General features: G+C 38.6%; 1 protein-coding gene across 11 annotated transcripts in view; it reads left to right on the top strand.

Annotated features, from left to right (window-relative positions):
* NR2C2 (nuclear receptor subfamily 2 group C member 2) overlaps positions 1-25,683 on the top strand; it is a 67,301-nt gene that overhangs the window by 24,627 nt on the left and 16,991 nt on the right. For 6 of the 11 annotated variants that reach the window (XR_007775075.1, XM_050958390.1, XM_050958396.1 and 3 more), the window contains 10 exons: positions 4,061-4,171; positions 8,412-8,612; positions 11,065-11,167; positions 12,657-12,836; positions 15,522-15,669; positions 17,445-17,538; positions 18,566-18,699; positions 20,263-20,440; positions 21,520-21,641; positions 22,120-22,259. Coding sequence is in view for 10 of the 11 variants with exons in the window: in XM_050958396.1 (XP_050814353.1) it covers positions 4,061-4,171; positions 8,412-8,612; positions 11,065-11,167; positions 12,657-12,836; positions 15,522-15,669; positions 17,445-17,538; positions 18,566-18,699; positions 20,263-20,440; positions 21,520-21,641; positions 22,120-22,259 (1,411 nt within the window). In the remaining variant the exon portion in view is untranslated. Of the gene's footprint in view, positions 1-1,600; positions 2,138-2,704; positions 2,769-4,060; positions 4,172-8,411; positions 8,613-11,064; positions 11,168-12,656; positions 12,837-15,521; positions 15,670-17,444; positions 17,539-18,565; positions 18,700-20,262; positions 20,441-21,519; positions 21,642-22,119; positions 22,260-23,620; positions 23,710-24,896; positions 25,098-25,683 lie in introns of those variants that run through there. The other 5 variants (XM_050958391.1, XM_050958395.1, XM_050958397.1 and 2 more) reach the window with 4 other exon arrangements.

The raw sequence follows: 25,683 nt of genomic DNA, 5'->3' as shown, positions 1-25,683 counted from the left end.
AAAGTAATCATGTTGCAGACTATTGATTTGACAGATTGTAGTGACACCTCTGGAGCTACTACATTCTGTTGCATAAATATTTATTAACTAATTAAAATTATATTAATTTATCTTGAGAAGTTGTTGCAATGTGAAATATGAAAGCAGTGGCCTCACATCTATATCAAATCTATATGTTAACGATATTTTAAGATTTTTTTGGTGAAAAATATTGTTGCACATTCATGATATGTGATTTTCTAATCAAATTTTCACCATTGTTTTAAATTTTCTGAGAATAGGCAAAGGCATTTGTCCACATCATGAATTATTGACCTGCAAAATTTAAATGTAAAATAGAGCCATTTTTAGTGAATGCAGCACAAATAAGTATATGTAATGTTTGTACTAAAATTTTCTATAATTTGAAACTAGCTAAAGGAATTTTTAAAATTTTTTACTTAAAGTATTTTAACCTGAAATATTTTACACTAACTGTAAGCCAAGGGATTCAATCCTGCAAGCCATCCAAGTGTAGAATTCCCATTGATTTCAGATGGCATCATTTGTGTGAAAGGTTTGTAGAGCCAGGTCCTGAATTATATACAGTATATATAATAGATACACAATGGCTGTGAATGTTATTTGGGTTTAAACACAAATAGGCTTGAAAATGTTTCTATAGCATCTTCCAAATAGTGAGGAATAATATACTAGGCCCAGTTCATATTTAGATGTAAATAAGCCAAGTAAGATTAAGTAAAGTGGTTTTTAAAAGGCCCCGGTGGTCCCTAGAACTGAAGCAAATCTTAACAAAAACAAACAATGTTGGATGGCTCTGGGGATTAGTAATGGCATACAGCACCTTTTATCTGTAAAAAGAACAGGAGTTCTTGTGGCACCTTAGAGACTAACAAATTTATTTCAGCATAAGCTTTCGTGGGCTACAACTCACTTCTTCAGATGCATAGAATGGAACACACAGACAGGAGATATTTATACATACAGAGAACATGAAACGGTGGAAGTATGCATACCAACAGGAAGAGTCTAATCAATTGAGATGAGCTATCATTAGCAGGAGAAAAAAAAGTTGGAAGTGATAATTGAGATGACCCATACAAGGTGTGAGGAGAACTTAACATAGGGAAATAGATTCAATTAGTGTAATGACCCAACCTAAGTTAATTGTATCTAATTTGCATATTAATTCGAGTTCAGCAGTCTCTCTTTGGAGTCTGTTTTTGAAGTTTTTTTGTTGCAAAATTGCCACCTTCAAGTCTGTCACTGAGTGGTTAGAGAGGTTGAAGTGTTCTTCCACTGGTTTTTGAATGTTATGATTCCTGATGTCAGATTTGTGTCATAACATTCAAAAACCAGTGGGAGAACTGGGTGCCACAAGTACTCCTGTTCTATTTGCGGATACAGACAAACACAGCTGCTACTCTGAAACCTTTTATCTGTAAGTTGATTGTGACTGAAAGTCATTACCATCAGATAGCCTCTTAAGTGGCCGTTGTGAAATCCATTTGGAGGCCTTTGTCTGTTTGCTTGTGGGAAAATGTCTACCTCAAATAACCAACAATCAAAATCAGTACTGATTGTTTCCTCTTGTTGGCAGTTGCATCAACAAGGGTGAAGACTGAATAGGACATGGAGACTGAACTTTCCTGTTGTGATGGTTCCTCCGAGTTGGGGTTTAATCACAATCGACACGAGTTGTACATTTGCAAATTTGCATTGCCTGTGCTGTATAAGTTCTGTGGACTAATAGAAGTCTTCAAGATTGTCAAGCCAACATCTTTCATTCACTCTTACTTCAGTTAAAGCCCTCATCCTCAAAATCTTCTATGGGACATTCTGCCACCAACATCCTAAATCCTACATATCCTTCTGAGGGTCATCTAGAGTATATCTAGAGTCTTCCAGGGATGGAGACAGCTGCACTTCATAAGCATCCATGGGGCATCCTTCAACCTCAAACAACTGTATTTAAAATCAATTTCTGCTCTGAAAATTAACTGTAAATATAGCACTTGTTATGAAACTGATCTGCTTCCTGCATGTATCCAGAGTCAGATCTGCTTACTAACGTGACAAAATGGACTTATGCTGCATTTTACACCTGTTAGTCCTGTAGCAGGGCCAATGCAGACAGGTATTGTAGAGGGAAATGGTATCTGTTTGTTTTCGCACACCAACAGAATTGTTAACTGAACTCCAATTGGAGGGTCAATTTTTACCCTCCGTTACATCTGTGAAATCCTCACTGAGGATAATAGTAATTAAATGTTTAACTAAGGAGATAAATTGGCTGCCTAATATTAATTTCTGGTGATGATATGCAGGAAGGTAGGTCTAAGTCTGCAGCACCGATAATTAGTTAAAAAAACAGCTTTTTACACTTGCATATTGAGCAAACAATAAAATTCAAACTTCACTAAGCCATTTTTATAGAATTGCTTATCCAAACACTACTGTACTGTAAATAAATGTCTAAATAACACTCACTGCAGTTGAAAATTGCTCTCACAACAGCTTGGAAAATGAGGCTGCCACTTATTCCAAGGAGGCTACATAGTTTAACTAGATATTATGAGAGACTTTGGATTGACTACATAAGATCAGGGAAATAAAAGGGGTAAATGCCAGTTTGGGCAGATTCAAGGCTATGGACTGCCCCAGAACATTCTCCTCCTTTACCCCTAAATACCTTTTTATTTAGGTCCAGGCTAAGAGTCAAGACACCTCCTGGCTCCCAAGGATATTTTGGAGCTGCATAACAAAAGGTAGGATGGAGGAATGGAATCTGAGACAGAAAGGTCTTTCTTTTCCATCTCCAACACTGGAGAGGGTGGCTTTAAAAGCATGGTCTAGTGCAGTGGTTCTTAAACGTTTGTATTGCTGACCCCTTTCACATCGCAAGCCTCTGAGTGCAACCCCTCCCCTCCTTATAAATTAAAAACCCTTTCAAATATATTTAACACCATTATAAATACTGGATGCAAAGCAGGGTTTGGGGTGGAGGCTGACAGCTTGTGACTCCCCATGTAATAACCTCGTGACCCCCTGAGGGGTCCCGACCCCAGTTTGAGAACCCTTGGTCTAGTGGATAGAGCAGTGGTCTCAAAACTCTGCACTCTGCAGGTCACTAACCTCTGTATGCCCAGTTTTCACCATCTGTAAAATAAAAGTAACAATACTTGCCTATCTCCACAGGGTTAATGTAGGATCATAGCCAATACTTTCAAACTTGTTTGCCTAAAATTAAGCATCTAAATCCATATTCAGACACCTAACTAAAAGCCTTACATTTATTAGATGCTGAGCACTCAGCCATTCCCACTGAAATCAATGGGAGAGTCAGGCACTCAGGCCTCCGGAAAGTAGGCCACTTTTAGTTAGGGGCCTGAGTATTGATTAAGGGGTCTAATTTTTGGCAAACAAGTCTGAAAATTTTGGACTTCATTGTTCATAAAACATTTTAAGATCCTCAGATGAAAGGTGATATATTAGTACAAAATATCATTACTAATATGCTGAAAAGCTTTATTTTAAAAAGAAGCAAAAAAAGATTTATCAAGTAAATAACTGGACGTTGAAAAAATATATGTTTTTTTCATTTCAGTAATAGTGACCACACTGTTTAAGTTGTATTCCTCTTCCGAGAAGCGTGATCAAGTAATATTGTACCTAGACTTGGAAAGATTAGATTTTTACTGGTAACTGTCAGTAAACATCAGTTTCACACAGTACACATACAAACCAATGAAAAAAATTTCAATTGATATTAAGAGAAACTTACTGATAGACAAAGTAAGAAAAATGCTGCTTGACAACTTAATAGTTTGATTTAAGGGTATTATTTTACATTGTATATGTTGACATATGAAGTTGACAAATTCTGTTTTAGTGGTTATACAGCTTTAACTTTTTGACTCTCAGCGTCTATTGTCATAAAATAATTGACCTGCCCACAATTTCCTGCAATCCATGATGGAGTTGTATAATGTTTAAGATAAAAAATGTCCACTATGTTATAACAGTACATGAAGTGAAATTTCTATCTTGTTATTTACAGGTACAGACTGTTCAGACATCATTATCTGAATCTCCAGTGATGACCAGCCCCTCTCAACGTATCCAAATTATCTCTACAGACTCTTCTGTAGCTTCACCACAGCGCATTCAGGTAAAATCTTTAATTTAAATAACTCAGTCAATGGGGCCCTTATTATGAGAGCAAACATCATTCAGTTATTGTCCAGTACATAGCCATGTACAATATGTTTGAAAACTATAGTGAGCTGTTGTTTTTAATGTACCAGATATCACAGAGGTCTTTTCAGTGATTAGAATTCAAAATGACCTCTACAAAATTGAGAATTGGTATGCATTTAGCAAAATGAAATTCAGTAAAGATCAAGTGCAAATTACTTCACTTAGGAAGGAAAAGTCAAATGCACAATTACAAAATGGGGAACAACTGTGATAATACTGATGAAAAGGATCTGGAGGTTATAGTGGATCACAGATTGAGTATAGTGTCAGAGGGGTAGCCGTGTTAGTCTGGATCTGTAAAAGCAGCGGAGTCCTGTGGCACCTTATAGACTAATATGCATCCGATGAAGTGGGTATTCACACACAAAAGCTCATGCTCCAATACATCTGTTAGTCTATAAGGTGCCACAGGACTCTGCTGCTTTTACAGATAGAGTATAAGTCAACAATGTGATGCACTTGAGAAAAAGGCTAATATTCTGGGAAGTATTAACAAGAGTGTTGTATGTAAGACATGGGAGGTAATTGTCCTGTTCTACTCAGCACTGGTGATGCCTCAGCTGGAGTAACACATCCAGTTCTAGGTGCTACATTTTAGGAAAGATGTGGAGAAATTGGGGAAAGTCTAGAGGAGAGCAACAAAACTGATTAAAAAGTTTAGAAACCTGACCTGTTTGGAAACATTAAAAAAAACTGGCAATTATTTAGTCTTGAGAAAAGAAGACTGGGGGGGACCTGATAACAGACTTCAAAAATGTTAAAGGCTGTTATAAAGAATACTGTGATCAGTTGCTCTCCATGACCACTGATGGAAGACAAGAAATAATGAGTTTTATCTGCAGCAAAGGATATATAGGTTAGATATTAGGAAAAACTTTTCAAGTAAAAGAGTAGTTAAGGTCTGAAATAGGCTTCCAAGAGAGGTTGTGGAATCCCCGTCTTTGCGAGTTTTTCAGAATAGATTGAACAAACAGTCTAGGTCTGGGATGGTCTGGGTTTACTTGGTCCTGCCCCATTGCAGAGCATAGTACTTGATGTCTTCTTAAGGTCCCTTCCAGCCCTACATTTCTAGAATCTGTGATTCTGTGATTGTCATTTGTAGATAGGCACTGAGAGTTGTCCTGTGTGTGTGTGTGTGTGTGTGTGTGTGCGTGTGTGTGTGTGTGTGTGTGTGTGTGTATATATTTTGCCTATATTTTCCCTCTAAATCTAGGAAAGGAAAATTTATGCCTCTTCACTGTCTTAGGGTACGTCTACACTACCTGCCAGGTCGGCGGGTAGTGATCGATCTATCTGGGATCGATTTATTGCGTATAGTGTAGATGCGATATAATCAATCCCCGATCACTCTGCCGTCGACTCTGGAATTCCACTGCGGCGAGAGGCGGAAGCGGAGTTAATGGGGGAGCGGCAGCGATCAACTCGCCGCCGTCCTCACGGCCAGGTAAATTGACCTAAGATACACCGACTTCAGCTCTGAAGTAGTGTATCTTAGGTTGACCTTCCTCCCCAGTGTAGACCTAGCCTTACTCTCTAGATTCTGTCACTATGGAAGGATTCTCCTTTGCAGACACATTTCTGGTTAAGTAACAATAGCAAGAAACCATTTTTACCTAGCAGATCTACAATATTAGCATATATCTCACCACCTCAACATGTTTGACTGAAGAATACTAGGACATTCTGAAGCTCATAGTGCAGCTCCTCCTAGCATAACTTTAGTTATGGCCCACATGGGCAGAACAATTAATCTTGTTCCTCATATTTCTACTGCTTCTAAAGGAACCACCAGTCCATGCTGTGGGAGAATACTGGAATGGGAAAAGAACAATTCCCATCTCTGTGGAGCAGCAAGATAGCCCAGAGATTTTTTGCCTAGTGAGCTCCTTAATTATCATAATTGGCTGTTCCATATGCTTAGATTTTTTTTAATGGTGATGATAATATGTTTATTCAATAAAGATTATGTGTTCTGAGATACGAAACTTTATTCACACAAGTGGTCAGATTAGCATAGAAGCCTTAACTGTAAATTAACTACACACACACAAAATATTTTGAAATTGGTATTTATTTTTAACCAAAATAGAAGAAATCTCAGCTATAGTCATGAGGTGGAATGCTTTTCATTTTCTGTCTCTAGTATTGTGTGCACAACGCAAAAAGATAAGCCTGAGCGCTTAAATTCATAACTCTGCTAGACACTAAAAATGATGGACTCAACAGAGACACTGGATTTATGGTTTATTACAACAGTCTCTAGCCCACTAACCTCCTCTTTTTGTCCTATGGCTGCAGAGATGTTAACGGGCCACTCTACCTGTAATGGTCCCTTAGAAAATGTGCTAACTACTTATGCTAAACAATCTGTTCCACCTTGCATTTAGCTGTGACACTCAGAGTACTTTCACAGACCCAAAGAAGAGTTTTGTTTGCTCGAAAACTTGTCTCTCTCACCAGCAAAAGTTGGTCCAATAAAAAGATATTACCTGACTCACCTTGCCTCTCTGTCTCTAGTATTGACCAGAAGAGGCTAGTTTCACAGTTTACTAATACGTTTCCCTTTTTCAGAATGGATGAGTTTGACCTCATAGAGTTTTCCAAAGTATTTTTACTTTCACTTTTAATTCTTTAAGTGAGGAAACTTTATTATGATGTCAGATTAGATTTTCTATGTATGTGTACTGGATATGTGCTTGGTCATACATAACCTTGTACAATATGTTACATATTTTTCACTTAGGTGAACATAAGAACCTTGGCCATTATATTTCATTGGTATTCATTTTATACTATCTGGATCACATAAGAACATAAGAATGGCCCTACTGGGTCAGACCAAAGGTCCATCTAGCCCATTATCCTGTCTTCCGCCAGTGGCCAGTGCCAGGTGCCCCAGAGGGAATGTCTAGAACAGATAATCATCAAGTGATCCATCCCCTGTTGCTCATTCCCAGCTTCTGGCAAACAGGCCAGAAACACTGTTCCTGCCCATCCTGGCTAATAGCCATTGATGGACCTATCGTCCATGAATTTATCTAGTTCTTTTTTGAACTCTGTTATGGTCTTGACCTTCACAACATCCTCTGACAAGGAGCTCCACAGGTTGACTGTGCATTGTTTGAAGAAATACTTCCTTTTATTTGTTTTAAACCTGCTGCCTATTAATTTAATTTGGTGACCCCTAGTTCGTGTGTTATGAGAAGTAGTAAACAACACTTCCTTATCTATTTTTTCTACACCAGTCATGATTTTATAGACCTCAATCAGATCTCCCCTTAGCCATCTCTTTTCCAAACTGAAAAGTCCCAGTCTTATTAATCTCTCCTCATACGGAAGTCATTCCATACCCCTAATCATTTTTGTTACCTTTTTCTGAACCTTTTCCAAGTCCAATATATCTTTTTTGAGATGGGATGACCACATCTGCACACAATATTTATATGGATGGATTTATATGGAGGCAACATAATATTTTCTGGCTTATTATCTATCCCTTTCTTAATTATTCCCAGCATTCTATTTGGTTTTTTGACTGCTGCTGCACATTGACTGGATGTTTTCAGAGAACTATCCACAATGACACCAAGATCTCTTTCTTGAGTGGTAACAGCTAATTTAGACCCCATCATTTTATATGTATAGTTGGGATTATGGTATCCAGTGTGCATTACTTTGCATTTATCAACATTAAATTTCATCTGCCATTTTGTTGCTCAGTCACCCACTTTTGAGAAATCCTTTTGTAGCTCTTTACAGTCTGCCTGGGTCTTAACTATCTAAGTAATTTTGTATCATCTGCAAATTTTGCCACCTCACTGTTTACATATTAGAGAGATTCCTTCTTGACCTGTTTAATGTGATTTACCATAGTCCAGCTACTTCCTCACCTTTCATATCACCAATGCTTCCCATTCCACAAGTACCATTCTCTGCAGAAGCACTATGTATACAAAAAGGCCTGATTCCACTGCCTTGCACTTTGTGTCATCATTTACACTTATTTTGCACAAGTATAAATGACTATATAAGTTGCAAGGCAGTGAAGAGCCATTATCAGGTAATAAGATATAATTCTGAGATAGAACCAAAGATTTTAGAATGTTAAATCTTATATTATGCCTTATAAAATCCTTCAACATTTGTTGCAGATTGTGACAGATCAGCAAACAGGACAGAAAATCCAGATAGTTACAGCAGTGGACTCATCAGTGTCTCCGAAGCAACAGTTTATCTTGACCAGTCCAGATGGAACTGGAACAGGAAAGGTGATATTGGCAGCACCTGAAACATCTAATGCCAAGCAACTTATCTTTACTACCACTGACAACATTGTACCAGGCAGAATTCAGGTAAATACAATAATTAAAACAGGCTATCATCCGTCAATTATTGATTTAAATAGATTTAATTGTATGGTTTCAGAGTAGCAACCGTGTTAGTCTGTATCCACAAAAAGAACAGGAGTACTTGTGGCACCTTAGAGACTTATGCTCAAATAAATTTGTTATTGCTCTAAAGTACTCCTGTTCTTTTTATTTAATTGTATAATTGCTCTAACCTCCTAGAAATTTTGATAGTTTTCTAAAAGCTAAACTTTCTGTGTATGTAATTTTGAAGCTGAAAACCTGTTTTGAATCATAATTTTATTTAGTGTCTGTATTTAATGGGATGATCTGGGCATTAAAATACAGACAGACCCATAAAAGAAACAAAAATAATCATATTATATTCAGCACAAAAACAGTGGAAACATTGTACCAAAATAAACAACAATTCCTAGGAGTTAACATGAACTATAAGTGAATATTTAAAGATGAGACCTTGTTTCTTTCCAGTACTACAATGGTCTGCAACATATTATAATACACTGATTCTATGCCCCAGTTAATAAAAGCCAATAAAAGCAAGCACTGTGCTAGTATAACCTGAGTCCTGTATGTGGTTGGAAGTTTAAATTTTTTAAATTAATAAACATAATTAATTTAAAGCTGTTTTTTAAATGTTTTTTAAAAACTTTGTCAGAGAGATTAATTTTGTCAGGATTAACTTCTTTGTTGATACCATGAAAAAATTATGAGTTTATTGGATTATACTCTCTCACTTCCCTCCTTCCACTCTCTCTTCCTTTCCCCTCTCTTCCCTTTTCTTCTCTCTTAGGTTTAATCCTGCCTCTGATTTATTGGTATGGAAAGGGTTAAGGATGGACTATTTTCATCCTGTAGTTTGAACTGAACAGAATTTTATATTATTGCATTATTTAACTTCCTTTCATATAGCACTTTGTCTTGCCAAGCATTCTTGTTTATATGTTCGCATCATTGAATGATATCCACAAAGTTCTAAAACAGTGGTGGGCAACCTGTGCACATCACATTAGGTCTATTTCATTCACACTCCTTTTAGAGCAGTGGTGGGCAACCTGCGGCCCGCACGCAGCCCGTCAGGGTAATCCACTGGCAGGCCATGAGACAGTTTGTTTACATTGACCATCCGCAGGCACAGCCACCCGCAGCTCCCAGTGACCGTGGTTCACCATTCTTGGCCAATGGGAGCTGCGAGAAGTAGTGCAAGCCACAGGGACATGCTGGCTGCCATTTTCCGCAGCTCTCATTGACCGGGAACGGCAAACTGTGGCTACTGGAAGCTGCAGGTGGCTGTGCCTGCGGACGGTCAATGTAAACAAACTGTCTCACCTCCTTCCAGCGGATTACCCTGACGAGCCGCGTGCGGGCCGCAGGTTGCCCACCACTGCTCTAAAAGGAGTGTGAATGAAATAGAGCTAATGTGAGGTGCACAAAACATTGTGGACCAAGTCTTCAGCTACTGTAAACCAGCATAGCTCCATTGAAGTCAATAAAGAAATGCTGATTTATGCCAACTGACGATCTGGCCCTCTATTTTTATAGGAACTACAAATCTAGTGGATATATTTTGTTTATGGTGCCTAAAAAGAGGAGTAATAACTTTAAAACAAAACTGAACAGGCTTATATTTTCAGAAGGCTGTGTTCCCTTTTGTGAGCAAAATTTGTGTCCACAAAATTTGTACCTTCTTTTTTTTTGTACTTACACTTTATTGCAGGTATAAGTATTAGCAGTTAGATGTTTAGCTATCTGATTTACAGTGCCAAGTGACCAGTTAGCTATCCAAATGATAATATTTGCTCCTGAGGTGAAGTACATTGTCACACAGTGATCTACCTATGTGAATGGCATCAGAGGCTCAAATTCAGTGAAACAGGAGGAGCAGAAAAAAACACAGATATTATTTTATAATATATAAATTCCTTTTTCTGATTTAGTTTAATCCACTTTGGAAGTTGATTAAGATAAACTGGAAAAAGGCACTCTTATTCCAGAATAAAATTATCTTTATGGGGAAGTTATTTCAGTATAGCTATTACACTTAAATTTCTTCATTCTGCAATAACTTTTCTATGTAGACAAGCCCCCGGTCTTTGAAGGCTAAAGCAGAAGGTCTCTGCTTAAGATGAGCCCCAATCAGGAATAAATCTTTCAGTTCTGGATCAGGCCTCTGCCTAAGCTAAACTCTCAGACTGGACTCTCTCTTTTCAAACTGCAACAGGCCTCTGCCTAAACCAGGCTTCCAGACTAAATTTATAAAGGTATTTAGGTGCCTAATGGGATTTACAAAAGATTTACAACTTCTATTGCAAGTGCTAACCTGCAAGAGTTAGCAACGCTTAGCCAATCAGTTGATCTGAATATGAAATCTCTTTAGAGCTTGATTTGATGTGATATATCAAAGCAACACCTTAACTGTTCTGGCATTTTGTTTTAGATTGTGACAGACTCTGCTTCAGTGGAACGTTTGTTGGGTAAAGCTGATGTCCAGCGACCACAAGTAGTAGAATATTGTGTTGTTTGTGGAGATAAAGCGTCAGGTAAGCAAATATACTCTTGTAACAGACATGTTACTAGTAAAGATGGAGTGACGATGTGTTTATGTATAGTGAGAATAGCAATTGAGACTCGGTCAAAAGAGGATGAATTTACAGTACAGAAATGTGTTGGCTATAATCGCCTATGGCTGGTATACTTGTGGTTTGAACATAATTATGAACAAGTAAGTTAAATGACATGATACTTGACCTCAATTATGGCAAGCTGTGCTTGGTATCACACTAGTTAAACCCTCCTTGAACCAATACTAGTCTGAACTCCAGTACTGCCAAGAAAACGTTCACTTTTGACCCACTAGCAACAACACAATGTGAGGAGTGCAAGTGTCAGGGAGCCAGCTGCAGCATGGTCTGTGTCTTAGCAACACACTAGACACAGCTGATCTTAGTGGAGTAGGGGAGGGGAGAAGCTGCATGATTGATTGCGCTTCTTGATTGGTGGAGGGGAGTAGCTACCTATTATTTAACACAGCAACAGAGCTTGCTGGGTGCTCAACATGTTCCATGTCCATAGTTGTGCATGTTCCTGCTTCCTACCCAGCCTGCTCTTGTGACTGCTTCAGCCCCTGCCCTTCTGCATCCGTGGCACCCCTGGCTTCCTGACCACAACTCTGGCTCACCCATGGGCTCTAGCATTCAGCTTTTGATTCCTGTCACTGACCATCAGCTCTGCTCTTAACTATGGCCTCAGTGAATCCTGTAATCCTCCTGATCCTTGACTCCAGCTTGGCTCCAGTCTAACCTCCAGGTCTGCCTACCTTCATGGCTCCAAACATTAGGCCTGACCACACACTCCTGTCCCTGAGAGTAAGTTTGGGGTCCAGTGCTCTTTCATTTCCTGGGCAAGCTTGAGCTGAGAGTACAGTGCAGGGAGTTTGCTCAACTGGTCAGTGAGCACTTTCCATCCATTCAACACACTAAATGAGGTGGGGTCCTGTGAAAAAAGTAGTATGTGATCATGTAATTAAAGGCAGTATCATAATGCATATGCAAAAGGGTCTGAATTAATGTCGCCTAGACAACATTTATTCTGGAATTTCCTATGTTTTGAGTGATTGACTTGCAATTCTAATGTTAATGTTGTTTTTGCATGTAATATCCTTTATATATTTTGTATCCATGCATGTGACTTCATTAGCAATTATGTAGCTACACTGATCGACTCCAAGAGGAACCATTAGTCCTGGGCTGAAGTGGGTGTTCCTATTATGCATACTCTTCGTGGATGGTGGGAAATGGGCTGATCCTGGAGGATCTCCTGAAAGAAACGCAAAACAAAACTATGACATCAGACTAGAATAGTGCTTTCACCATCAGTGCCTGCAGATATGAGGAATAACCAGGAATATAAAACAAATCAAGGTGTGATTTGTCAATAGGCTCTTCCTGCTATAAATAAAATGTCGGTATTAAAAATATAAATCATTTCCTTGTGGTAACAGAGCTGCACATGCATTCCCTTTTCCTTTAGGTCGTCACTATGGCGCTGTCAGTTGCGAGGGATGCAAAGGTTTCTTTAAAAGGAGTGTAAGGAAGAATTTGACCTACAGTTGTCGTAGCAACCAGGACTGTATCATCAATAAACACCATCGGAATCGTTGCCAGTTTTGTAGGCTTAAGAAGTGCCTAGAGATGGGCATGAAAATGGAATGTGAGTGTTCATTACCCAAACTGATACTTTGTCTACCAAGTAATAAATATGTAGATGATCGGTACAGTTAAATGTATTTTCAGTTTTCTATCTCTGTCCATGTGAAACACCAAGTTCTAAGATATCCGCAATACTCTCTTGAATACAGATCAAGAAGTATCTTTGTTAAGAGTTTTTGTCATCCCAAATGTCTGCTTCACATTTTTCTTTTCTAAACCTGTTATTTGGTTACTTTTGTAGAGGAAGTTCAAGCTACAGCGATGAATAATTTGAAATCAATCTCTTACGTGTGATATTATATCACATCCCCTAAGAAGGGATCTATAGAGCCTCACTTTTAGTGCATTTGACAACTACAGTGTTTGTAATGGAGAATGACACTCCTATTTTCTGCCTGTGGCACATGTTTCTGTAGTTTCCTGTGAGTTGTAATGTTTTGGTCTAGTTTTGGTTGTTGGGTTTAGTGTGTGAATGTTGAGTGGTGTTGATGGCTTGTGATATATAGGAGGTCAGACTAGATGATGTACTGGTCCCTTCTGAAACTCTCTGGCCTCATTTTAGAATAACTTCTTCTGTATGGATAGATTTGTTTTGCTGTCAGATTTGAGGTTTATTTCTCCTGTTATAGAATAATGTACCATAAATTGCACTTGGGGCAGATTTCCCATTAAATAAGGCATATTATGTTCTGTGAGATGAGGTGCAATGTTCTCTATCTTTGTGGCATACTATTGCGTAACACTGTACTTACCCCAAATTTGTTTTATTAAAAGAAAAGACATAAAGCTACATTTTATATTCATTGCAAATCTTATTCCAATACCTTCTTTACAAGCTTGGGATTATTTTATTGTGAATATTAAATTATTTAACTCTAAAGTACCTGGAGTCAAAGGCTGTCATCAAAGAGTATACAATGCAGCTTAAGAGGGAGGTACAAAGATGTCTTTAAGACATCTTTGTGTTCTCTTGGTCCTGGGCTAGTTGTGTGCCAGTCTCCCCCTTCATGTAAATTAGAACAGTCTGAAAACTGCTCTGAATTTCTCTGCCTGCCAGTGGGCCTAAAAGGCTGTTACACCATCTGGGATCTCTGGGGCACAGAGAAGCACCAGCCACTGCCTTATCACTGGCAATGCCCTCTATCACTGGCAATGCCAGACATTGGTGGCAGAGAAGCTATTATGCTAGCTATACACCATAACAGGATCCTTCTACCTTGGGATGGGCCTCCCATGGCCAGCTGTGCCAGCTATAGGGCTCTTTTGAGCTGGCAGTTTAAAATGTCCCAATGCCACTTTTAGTGGCAAACTGCAGATGCTGCTGCATTTCTAGAGGTTGATCCAGGGTCCATTACAATCAGTTGAAAAGATTCCCATTGATTTCAGTGAACTGTGGATCAGGCTTCTGGTTAATAAATGTGAATTATTTGCACTAGCAATCATTTGAACTTAATCCAATGTTAATAAACAATACAGCAAATCCTTTCTATACAAGGTACAGTATTTATGTCATGTTCATAACCTAGTTTCTGGGCCTTATGATTGCTAACAAACGTTAGGATAATTTTCTCTCCGTCCCCAGTCAGTGGGGAATTTTTTTTTTATTTCTAAATTTTATTTTTGTTAAGGTGGGAAGGCTGGGTGGAGGAAAGTTAGATTCATGAGGCCACGAAGAAGAACTGCTTTATAGCTGATTGCTGTATGAATGTATGATTGGTACAATAATACTAGAGTAATGCTCTGTACTTATATAATGCTTTATATTTCATATTGTGCACTATCTGTATGTATAGTGTTGTACAAACATTACTAATTCTCACAACACCCTTGCGAAGAATATTAGTTTTAATATCCCAATTTTTGAGAAAATGTTTCAAGTGAGCACCATGTAGTTAAATGACTTGCCCAAAGCCACACTGCAAATTAGTGGCAGGAGTTCCTGGCTGCCAGTCCCATGCATAGTCCACTCAACTATGATGACCCAATATTACAGGGGAATAATTTTCATTTTCTTTAAAATCACAACATTAATGTTGTTTTCTGATTCTTTTGCTTGAGAGTCATCCATATCCCTTTTAGAACCTTGAACAATAAGCCTTTTTCCCTGCACTTTAAAAGGGGGGTATTTTTAATCCTGGAGAGATTTTTTTTAGGAGCCCACTAGACCATCTTAACTGGCTAGATGTGTGCATTATCTTTAAATCATTTACAGATCCACTGTGCCTAGACAGTAAATGTTTTTCTGCCATATAGCAGTGCAAACATTTCCTCTTAGTCTGCCTACTATGAATTTTAGCACTGATTTTTTAAATAAAATGTTCAAGGAATATCATTGGTCTAAAATCTACATATTCCTTTCCTCAAAATCGTAGTGTGAAAACGTTTCTTCCTGAATGCTTACTTGGTTAAATGCAGTGCAGTAGCAAGCTCTGACCCCAATCCCACAAAACACTTAAGACTATGATTAGTCCCATTGATTTCTTATTTAATAAACATGTGATTAAGTGCATTGCAACATGGGGGCCTATGTCTCTTCAGTTATCATACTGAATTTCCAATATTGCATTGAACTGAAATGAACCAACACATTTCATGCAAACTGAAATCCTGCTTTAAGATTTTCCTTTACTTTAGTTTTTGGATGAATTATTTCCTTTCAAATCTGTATATTTCTATTCTGATGAAGCTGTTCAGAGTGAAAGAAAGCCCTTTGATGTGCAACGGGAGAAACCAACCAACTGTGCAGCTTCAACTGAAAAAATCTATATCAGGAAAGACCTAAGAAGCCCTCTCATAGCAACACCAACATTTGTAGCAGATAAAGATGGTGCCCGGTAAGTTTTTAGGTGTAAAATGGGTCTGTTTAAGATGCCTTTAGACAAGAGTCTTGTGGAGTCAGTTTTATAACCAATGGACTCCAGGGCGATGTAGGAACAGGCCCCAAAAGTATGGCCTCTTTTTAATTCTAGAATGGAAGTTTCCTTCTTACATGATGGTGGTTATTCTTTGAGGGTTCAGATATCTCCAAACAAATAGGCATGGAAATACATTTGGATACAATAGTAATGAATACTATATAGCCTAACATAGATAGAAAATAGCTATCTAGCTTAAAGGCCGTATTTTCAAAAGTAGACACAATTGTATGCACAATTTTTTCTGGTATAAGTTTTGTGTGTTCTAGAGAACAATTAATATGTGCAGATAGTATTTGCAATAAGAATTGAGGCATTTAGGAGTCTGAATATTTGATGCACATATGCAATGACTTCAAAAAAAAATGCCATAGCAGTTTGGAAGGCTGGACTGGAAACTCCTTTGAAAATTTGCTGCTAAATATTTTCATTTGTGTTATGTGTGAAATTAAGTGTCTGATAAATACTGCGGTCAAACACATTTTGCTCTTTTATATTTTTTTTTGTGGCACATGCAAGATATGTTCTCCTTCACAACTCTAATAACCACATTATAATCAATAGGTATTATTGTTAATATCATGTATTTGTTATTTATATAGAACCATACATTTCCATGACATAACACAGTTGAATAATGCATGACAAGTTCCTGCCTCAGGGAGTTTACCATTTCAGTGCCAGGCCCTGAGATGATAAACTCCCTGAGGCCTGAATCTGTCATGCATTATTCATCTATATCAGGGGTCGGCAACCTTTCAGAAGTGGTAGGCAGAGTCTTTATTCATTCACGCTAATTTAAGGTTTCGTGTGCCATTAATACATTTTAAGGTTCTTAGAAGGTCTCTTTCTATAAGTCTATAATATATAACTAAATTATTGTTGTATGTAAAGTAAATAAGGTTTTTAAAATGTTTAAGAAGCTTCATTTAACATTAAATAAAATGCAGAGCCCTCCAGACCAGTGGCCAGGACCCAGGCAGTGTGAGTGCCACTGAAAATCAGCTCGCATGCTGCCTTCGGCACCCGTGCCATAGGTTGCCTACCCCTGATCTATATTGTGCCATGCAAACCTATCATGCTATATAAATAACATACATCATAATTATACTTATTGACTACAAAGCACTTCACAGATCAAGCCCTAAGTTAGGTATGGAAAAGGGAGAAAGAACATTAGACAAGGGGCATGGAAAGAGAAGGACAAAATTTAAGTAAAATTGGGATATGTGGTTTTATGTAAACATTGTTCTTTCTTTACCTCACTTCTTCATCTGATGTGTCTTTGCCCTGTCTCACTTGGAATGCCATTTACTTGGGGCATGATCCTCTGGAAGGTTCCATGCAAATTTACATAGCTAATAATGGCATACTGGTTGTAATAAAGAAGACAACACCTGCCAGCATGACAGAAGAAATCAAATCGAAAAACTAATGAGAGGGAAATTAGGTTGAGAAATCACCAGCACTTTAGCAAAAGAAAGAAAGGCATTCATTTGCAGTGGCAAAATCACCAGCCCTCCAGTTAAAGTGCAGTTTCTTCCAGGACACAAATTTTTGGAAATAGTTTTCAGCAGGACCAAATTCTGATGGATAAATTCTCAACATCACAAAACGGAGAACCCAATAAGAGTAATCCTCATTATACTGCACTGAAATAGGTTCACTCTTAGATTCTTTATATGTCTGAACAGGTCAACAGGTCTTCTTGATCCAGGAATGCTTGTGAATATTCAGCAGCCATTGATACGGGATGATGGTACAGTCCTGCTAGCTACAGACTCCAAGGTAATATTCCATTCATTTTATTACAAATCTTACATTTTATTTACTAAATTATTTTGGGTATATTTTTAAAAAGAAATCTTTCTGACACCTTTGCAGTCACCAAAGGTCCTTACCTCGGCCAAACGGTTGCTGTCCTACTGCAAAAGGGTAGAGGGCATTAGAAATTGGAGAGACCTCCACAGTGCCACAAGTGGAAAGGAGGGCGGGTCTAGTGGCTCTGTCTGTGGAGATTCACTCATGGATTATTGTCCCCTGAGGAGGAAGATGGAATGGGGAGGTTGCTGCAGGCAGCCCTGAGGTTGTTGTTGCCTTTCTGTAACATGTAGTGTGAGGTGATAATACCACTGTGTGCTGAAACAAATCCTGTATTTTGGGGGAGAGAGAATGGATGATCTAGAACAGTGGTTCTCACACTAGAGCCGCCACTTGTTCAGGGAAAGCTGATCGCGACTCCCACTAGCCGCAGTTTGCCACTCCAGTCCAGTGGGGGCTGCAGGAAGCCGTGCAGGCCGAGGGAAGTGATGGCCGCCCTTCCTGCAGCCCCCATTGGCCTGGAGCAGCAAACCGCAGCCAGTGGGAACCGCAATCGGCTGAACCTGCGGACACGGCAGGTAAACAAACCAGCCCAGCCCTCCAGGGGCTTTCCCTGAACAAGCGGTGGCCCTAGTTTGGGAACCACTGATCTAGAAGATCTTTTCCATCTTCAACATACCTGATTTAGGGGGACATACTTTTTTTCCCCAGATATAATTATGCGTGAATTTAGGTTGATAACCCTGTAGTTGATCCATCACAAAAAAACACCCCAAAAGTCAGGAGAGAAGGTTTTGGAGAATTTAATGATCATCCTTAGCCAAATGTCAACCACCGTCCTTCACTGAGGATATTCAGGAGGAAGTGAAACCTATGTGAGAACAGAAGAAGGAGATACAGAGGATTTAATAATTATGAAGTGATTACATTACATACAGCATTTCACCTAACTATATATAATTTTGATCCATTAATATGGTTTCTTTCTTTGTAGGCTGAGACAAGTCAGGGTGCTTTAGGAACACTGGCAAATGTTGTAACATCCCTTGCCAGCCTCAGTGAGTCACTTAATAATGGAGGTACTTCTGAAATCCAACAAGAGGATCAATCTGCAAGCGAGATCACTCGGTATGAATTTACTTTGGCAGCTTATTTGGAAGGTGAACCTATACATTATAGGTTCATGCCACACTAGTAATGACCTTTTTAACTCACTGTATAATTTTGTTAATTGTCCATGTTTGGCTGCTGCTATTGACCTGAACTTCTGCTACTCTGAAGAACTCTTTTCATTCATTTTACTGTTATAGATGCTCTCCCCTATTTAGTAACAAATGCAGTATAATAAAGCAGGGCTGTATTTGATATTTAATAAGTTACAGGAAAAGATAACTGGTTTGTGACACACAAATATCTTTCCTTCAAAAATGCTGAAAATCGATAACAGTTTTGTGTTATTTCCGTTTTTTACTTTGAGTGTGCATGTTTTTTTAGTGTTTGTGAAAGTAAGGAAATAATAGCTACAGTGCTGTGTCAAGTATAGTACAGGCAGATGGTGCGCAAGCTTCTCCCACACAATTGTCATGAACTTCAGTCCTGGCCTTTAATGTCTCCAGATTTACTCTTAAATTTTCCCTAAGACAAGACTGACAATGTGATTTGTAATGTGGAAAAAATTGGGATTAGGTTGACATCAACAAACCTTGTCTTTTATGGCAATCCAAGGCAGAATTTGAAGCCCAGATCTCCAAAGTTATCTCAATTTCTTGTTTATTTCAAAATCAGGAAACGGAAGTAAAATCTTGCAGCTCCATTTTTTTAATTGTTTTTTCCCTCAGAAATGGTAATATGTAATGCTAATGTATGAAAACAGGAAAAAGTTGGATTTTAAAGTAGTTCTATCCCTTCTTTTCCATATAGGTTCCTAGGTTAAAATTTTTAAAAATAAAAGCTATCTTTAGACTCCTAAATAAGCTAACTGATTTTTAAAAGTGCAGAGCACCTGGCTGCTTCTGCGGATACCAACTTTATACTTTTTAAATCTGGGTCCCAAGGAATAAATAGTTAATGTGTAAACTGATTGCTTGGAAAATAGTTGCATAACAGCATTATGAAATACCATAATGTGAATATGAGTATGAAATGGGCTCAATTCTCCTCAAAGTCTGAGCTCCGGTCATTATGGGAGTGGAGTTGTGGGGTAACCTCAAGGAGCTGGTTGCATTTCCCTGATTTTGCACTGGCCCAGCTGCAGTTTTAGTTAGAAAGAAGCCTAGGGACTGCTTAAATATATGCCATTCCCATAACATCCCCAAGAGACCTTATGCCAGTGGAGGATCCTTGTAATGAAACCTCAAGGTAAGAAAGAGGAAGGTGGGTGAGCAGTGCAGGAGCCACCGTTACTAGAATAAGAAAGAGCAGCTGGGGCAGGGCTTATGCCAGGGGAGAATTCCTCTCTGCAAGGGAATTTTCCATTAGACATATATGGCCAGAACCTACCTGGCCCCTTCACACTGCCTGAGCAGAGCAAAAGAACAGTGTATTGGAGAATCTGGCCCAGAATCTGTGCCAAAAAAGTTTCTGGCTTATATTCTAGATGGAAAAACTTGTAGTGTTTGATTTGCCCTCTACTCCAAATTTGTTAATGGTTATAACGAAATAAACTTGTATTGTTTCTTCATTTATTTGCAGGGCATTTGATACTTTAGCTAAAGCACTTAATACCACAGATGGCACAGTAGCTCAGAACTTGGCAGATGGGATGGATCCTACAGGAGGAGGGAATATTCACGTAATCAGCAGAGATCAGTCAACACCAATCATTGAAGTGGAAGGACCCCTGCTTACAGATACACATGTCACATTTAAGGTGGATGCTTCATCAAATATCTTTTGGCAAAGACATAACCTGGAATAATTTTAGTATTGTGTTTTTCTTTATCGTTGTAGTTTACCATAGTCAGTATTGTCTAGTATACTAGCTATTGTTGTTAAGGACATAATAAAATATTTCCACATTTCCCTTGCACTTTGTATCCTGGAGCACTGCATATGCACTGTCCTTGGGACCTGTCAGTTGACAGTGGGATGATGTTTGTTTTAGATTTACATACAGTACTACTGTGAATCACTTATAGTGTTAAATATAACAAATACTATCAAATGTGTAATTCATATACATTGTTACTAAATATTTTGAACTCTCGACTTTGGTTGGTTGAGGCATCCTCACATCAAGGATGTTGAAATTTGGGCCATTTTTTAAGGATTACAACTATGTTCTTGATGGTCATTATTTGGCGAACTGTTGTTATGGAATTGCAGACAGGATTGCACCTAGAAGCAGCTGTATCTTCAAGTGAATTTGAGCAAGCACATCTTTTAGATATGTTGTATGGGAGAAACCAGTAAGGATGTTCCTTCTTGCTGGCAAAGTGCATCAAGATAGCGAAATAAGCAATGTAAAGGAAAGCTAATCTGTGTACTTCAAGTAAAATTGTGTTTTTTGCAAGTGTAGATTCATATGGCATGGCTTTTCCATAATAATATAGATTTAAATAAGTTGTAATTTTAAAGAATTGCACTTAGTTTAAGATCTGATTCTCGTCCATTTTATAGTAATTGTGAAGCTAACGATGCTGCACACAGTAATGAAAATTCAGGGATAAGTGTTGTTGAATTAATATTAAAGTACTTTTACAGTAATCATCCCATTTGGTTTCCCATATTATTCCTTTCACACCTCTCCATTCCCAGCCTGTTCTTCTTACCACTACTACTGAGTTATGTGCTGAAGTTTTACTAATCTAACTCCATGATAAATGGCAATTTTCAGCAAAAGTTTCTGAATGCAGATTGCATGTTTTTATTCAAGTTTATTTCGTTCATAATAAACATTGATTTATGTCTGACCTGTACAGATGATACTGTACTCTTATTTCCGTGCAGCTAACAATGCCTAGTCCAATGCCAGAGTACCTTAATGTACATTACATCTGTGAGTCAGCATCACGACTGCTTTTCCTCTCAATGCACTGGGCTAGATCCATCCCTGCTTTTCAAGCACTTGGGTAAGTGAATATTTTTCTATTAAGTCATTATTTAAGTATTAAGCTGAACATTTTGCAACTGGGTTGATTTTTAAAAGATAAAGTTAATTAATTAGTTTATAATAAATTGTTTAAAATGTATAGAGACTATATAGCATTTTTCTACATTTTGAAGAATATGAAAAACAAGATGACTGACTTGGCATTATAGTGGGTCATGAGCCTGTATTGTGAAATTGAGTCAAAAGCAAGCGACTTATTTTTGGACATATAACTTGGCATAGATCGTTTCTCATAGCCAATGCATCCAGCCCCAAGCACTTTTGTTGATGTTTTTTACTAATTTCTGTTATTTGTCAATATCTGCGTGTTACTACGGTGACTAGAATATACTGTCATTATAATTTATAACCATAATTTTACACGTCAGACCTATAGGATAATACCAACATGAGTTTAATACTTGCTAGAATTGTTTGTTTGATTTGTGTCTTTATAGACAGGACTGTAACACAAGCCTAGTTCGTGCCTGCTGGAATGAGCTATTTACCTTAGGCCTAGCACAGTGTGCCCAGGTGATGAGTCTATCTACTATCCTAGCAGCTATCGTCAACCACCTGCAGAACAGCATACAGGAAGGTACGTGTTAGGTCATGCTAGGTATTAGGTGCATGTTAGGCAGGCATGTGCTACTTTCAGCAGTAAAGAGTTAAAAACTTGTGTCTGTACATTTTTTTTTCACAAAGTATATTCCAAGGAGGAACAGGTATTGTTCCCCCTGAGATCCAAACACAGAAGGAAGGAACCCTCCAGTATTCCTCAACAGGATGTATGAGTCAATCTTACCGACTTCACAAAGAACTCTCCATAGTTCTAGGCTACATCTACACTACAGCTGGAATCCAAGCTCTGAGATCGATCCACCGGCGGTTGATTTAGTGGGTCTAGTGAAGACATGCCAAATCGACAGCAGATCACTCTCCAGTCAACCCCTGTACTCTACCCCAGATGATCGGCCGGACCGGAGAGTTTCTCCTGTCAACCCCCTGCAGTGTAGACCCCGCAATAACTCGACCTAAGATATGTCGACTCCAGCTGCGTTATTCATGTAGGTGGAGTTGCATAGTGTAGGTCAACTTACCGTGGTAGTAAAGACATAGCTCTAGAGATCAATGCATGGGGTGGGGCCCAGGCTAGAGGGGACACACACAGTATCTCTCCTTCCTCCCTTTTATCCATCTGAAAGTCTACAAAAAAAGCTGATGCATCTCGAAGCAACATTAACTTTTCTGTGAACTGCTCTTATGGAGAGTTCCAAACAGAGTCCCCATTCGGGGTCCCTGGCAGTGCAGAGGCAGAACAGGAGTCCAGGAAGCTTAGAAGGGCACTGGAGTGTGCTAATACAGGGTTTTAGCATAGATAGTCTTCTGTGTCCAGCAGATTTCTCAAGATATGGGCTGAAATCCTGCCCACCCAACAGAAGAATTCAAAGGAAGCACTGTAGAGTGCACACCATAGAATTTTCCTCCCATCCTAGAATTTCATGTGGGTATTTTTCTTTGCTGGAGGTGATAAAACATTCTCTCTCTCTCTCTCTCACACACACACAGCACAAGTTGTTTACAGTTACACTTTTGAAATAGTTGCTGACCATCACTGCACAATAATTACTGCAAGTATATCACACTACCAAAATATAAATATTTAATTAATGGCTGTGTCACAAAGTTATATAAAAAAGCTCAAAACAAACTGCCTCTTGCATCATTAAGAAGATAGGTATCTTTTTTGATTGGTGTTAACCTGCTAATTTTTATCTCTAGAATGGAGGATGATCTGGTACAACTGGCTTTTTTTACAGGGAGGATTATGCAAATTAATATGATTGATATGAGTAACTTTTTCTTTTTTTATAAATGCGGGAAATTATTTTGTCTGTAGAAAAAAAAATCAGTAGTGACAGCCTGAAGTCTGCAAATACAATTTATCTTTACTTACAGAAGTAGAAGAACCAGACGTATATGTAGCCAGAAAATTACAGAATACTACATATGTCATGAAACTAGCAAGGATTAGTACCAGGATGAAGGTACAAAGATAAATACATTTTTAAAATCTACATAGACTGAGTAAATACCAAACCATGAAAACAGTTTAAATTTCCAGGTGACTGTAAAAAATAGTCACAGTTAAGGATAGGCAAACCTCAAATGATTTACCCTCATTAATAATCATAATTTTTCTTGGAAGGATTCTTCCATGGTGTGGATAGCCTTTAGATACAATGGAACTGATCTAATTCCACTGTTAATGTGAGGGCAACACACAAAGGGGTCAGGATTCTGTGTACTCTATATTAGATCCCAGCACATCATGGGGTTTTGAGGGGATGATGGAGAAGCAAAACCAAAGGATCTGTGACTATGTTCACTGGACATTTTTTTTTTCCCTTCCCTCCCTCACATCCATGAGGAGGATACAGGAGCTGCAGAGGTCAACTGCAGTTGCAGCTCTGAAGTAGCTGCTGTAAATTAGAGCAGCTCCTGAGGCTGTTCTAATATATTCCAGGAGCCATTCTTGCCACCAGCCAGTTCAGAATCTAGGCAGTAAAAAACTGTATTAAAGCCACCTTTGCCACTCCTCTCTGTGGGCTGTGCCTTCCATGGGTGCCTCTTGGAAGCTGAGCACAGAATCTGCATATGATTTTTAAATTCTGTCAATTTAATTTCTTAATAATAAAATGACAGCCATAGCTTACAAACTCTACTGCAGCAGCTCTACTGCAGTGGTTCTCAAGCAGGGGTCCCGGGCCCCCTGGGAGGGCACAAGCAAGTTTCTGGGGGTCCTCCAAGCAGGGCCAGCATTAGACTTGCTGGGGCCCAGGGCAGAAAACTTAGCTTTACCAGGGCCCTGTGCCATGGGGCCCCAGGCAATTGCCCTGCTTGCTACCCCACTACCACCGGCCCTGGCTTTTATATGCAGAAAACCAGTTGTTGTGGCACAGGTGGGCCATGAAGTTTTTATATCATGTTGTGGGGGCCTCAGAAAGAAAAAGGTTGAGAACCCTTGCTTTAGTGCACAGGGAGAGGGGCATGATGTGAAGAGGCAATGGAGGGGGGCTTGAATACCCTGCATTCCCTGAAGAGTGTGCCCTTCAGGTTTTCTCTGCATCTGAGAGTGGAGTGGGGCTTAAAGATGAAGGATTAGGTTACTGCCCTGCAAAGGGTTGGAGGTTACAGCAGCTCCAGGAGCCATAAAGTGGCATTATCATTCCAGAGCCTGAGTGAAAAGAATTTCATTGTCAGCCCTGACCCTTCCAGACCTCCTCAGTACCTAGCCTTGTTACTTGGGATTTGCACTGAGAAGAGGATTTGGCTCTATATAAGGTCATGTTGTGTCATTTCAAGGTTCTGACATAAGGGTATCAAGTTAAGTTTTTTACTATTATTTTAAAATGGTGAAGACAAAACACTAGAAATTTATCTAGGAAGATTATGAGTATTGTAACCATTCTGGGAAAGTCTAGAATTCCAGCTGTTTTCCCTGTGTACTTTTCCACTATTGTTTCCTATACATTTAAAAAATAAAAATGTGATAGCACCTGCATCACCCTGAATAATCACAATACAAGAATCAAAGTTTATCTATCTTAGAAATTTTATTATATTTTCATTCTCGTTTTCAAGACATTATGTGAAAATGTCTAGGTTTTTCTTTTCAATTTTTTTATTGTGGTTGCATAAAATATATACAGTAATCCTAAATTACATAAAAAATCCATTTTAGGACATCCAGGACTAAGCAAATCTATGCAGCCATTAGCAGTACAGATGATGGTAATAATACTTAAGTTATAATTATATGAAATATAAGTATTAGAAGTCATACATGGAGTAACGTTATTTTAATTTGTATTTTTTCTTCTGAAAAGTTTGATACGTGGTAGGTTTCTTGATCTGACTTAATTTGATGACGTTAATTAATGGAAATCGTGTCCAGATAGCTGTCTTAATATAATCTTATGTTTCTATCTGTCATATTTCTTTGACTGGTCTTCAAATAT

The sequence above is a fragment of the Gopherus flavomarginatus genome, chromosome 6, assembly GCF_025201925.1.
Source record: "Gopherus flavomarginatus isolate rGopFla2 chromosome 6, rGopFla2.mat.asm, whole genome shotgun sequence".
Taxonomy (NCBI): Eukaryota; Metazoa; Chordata; order Testudines; family Testudinidae; genus Gopherus; species Gopherus flavomarginatus.
The sequence above is the reverse complement of the archived record's forward strand: the minus strand, read 5'-3'. Positions and strand labels throughout refer to the sequence as shown.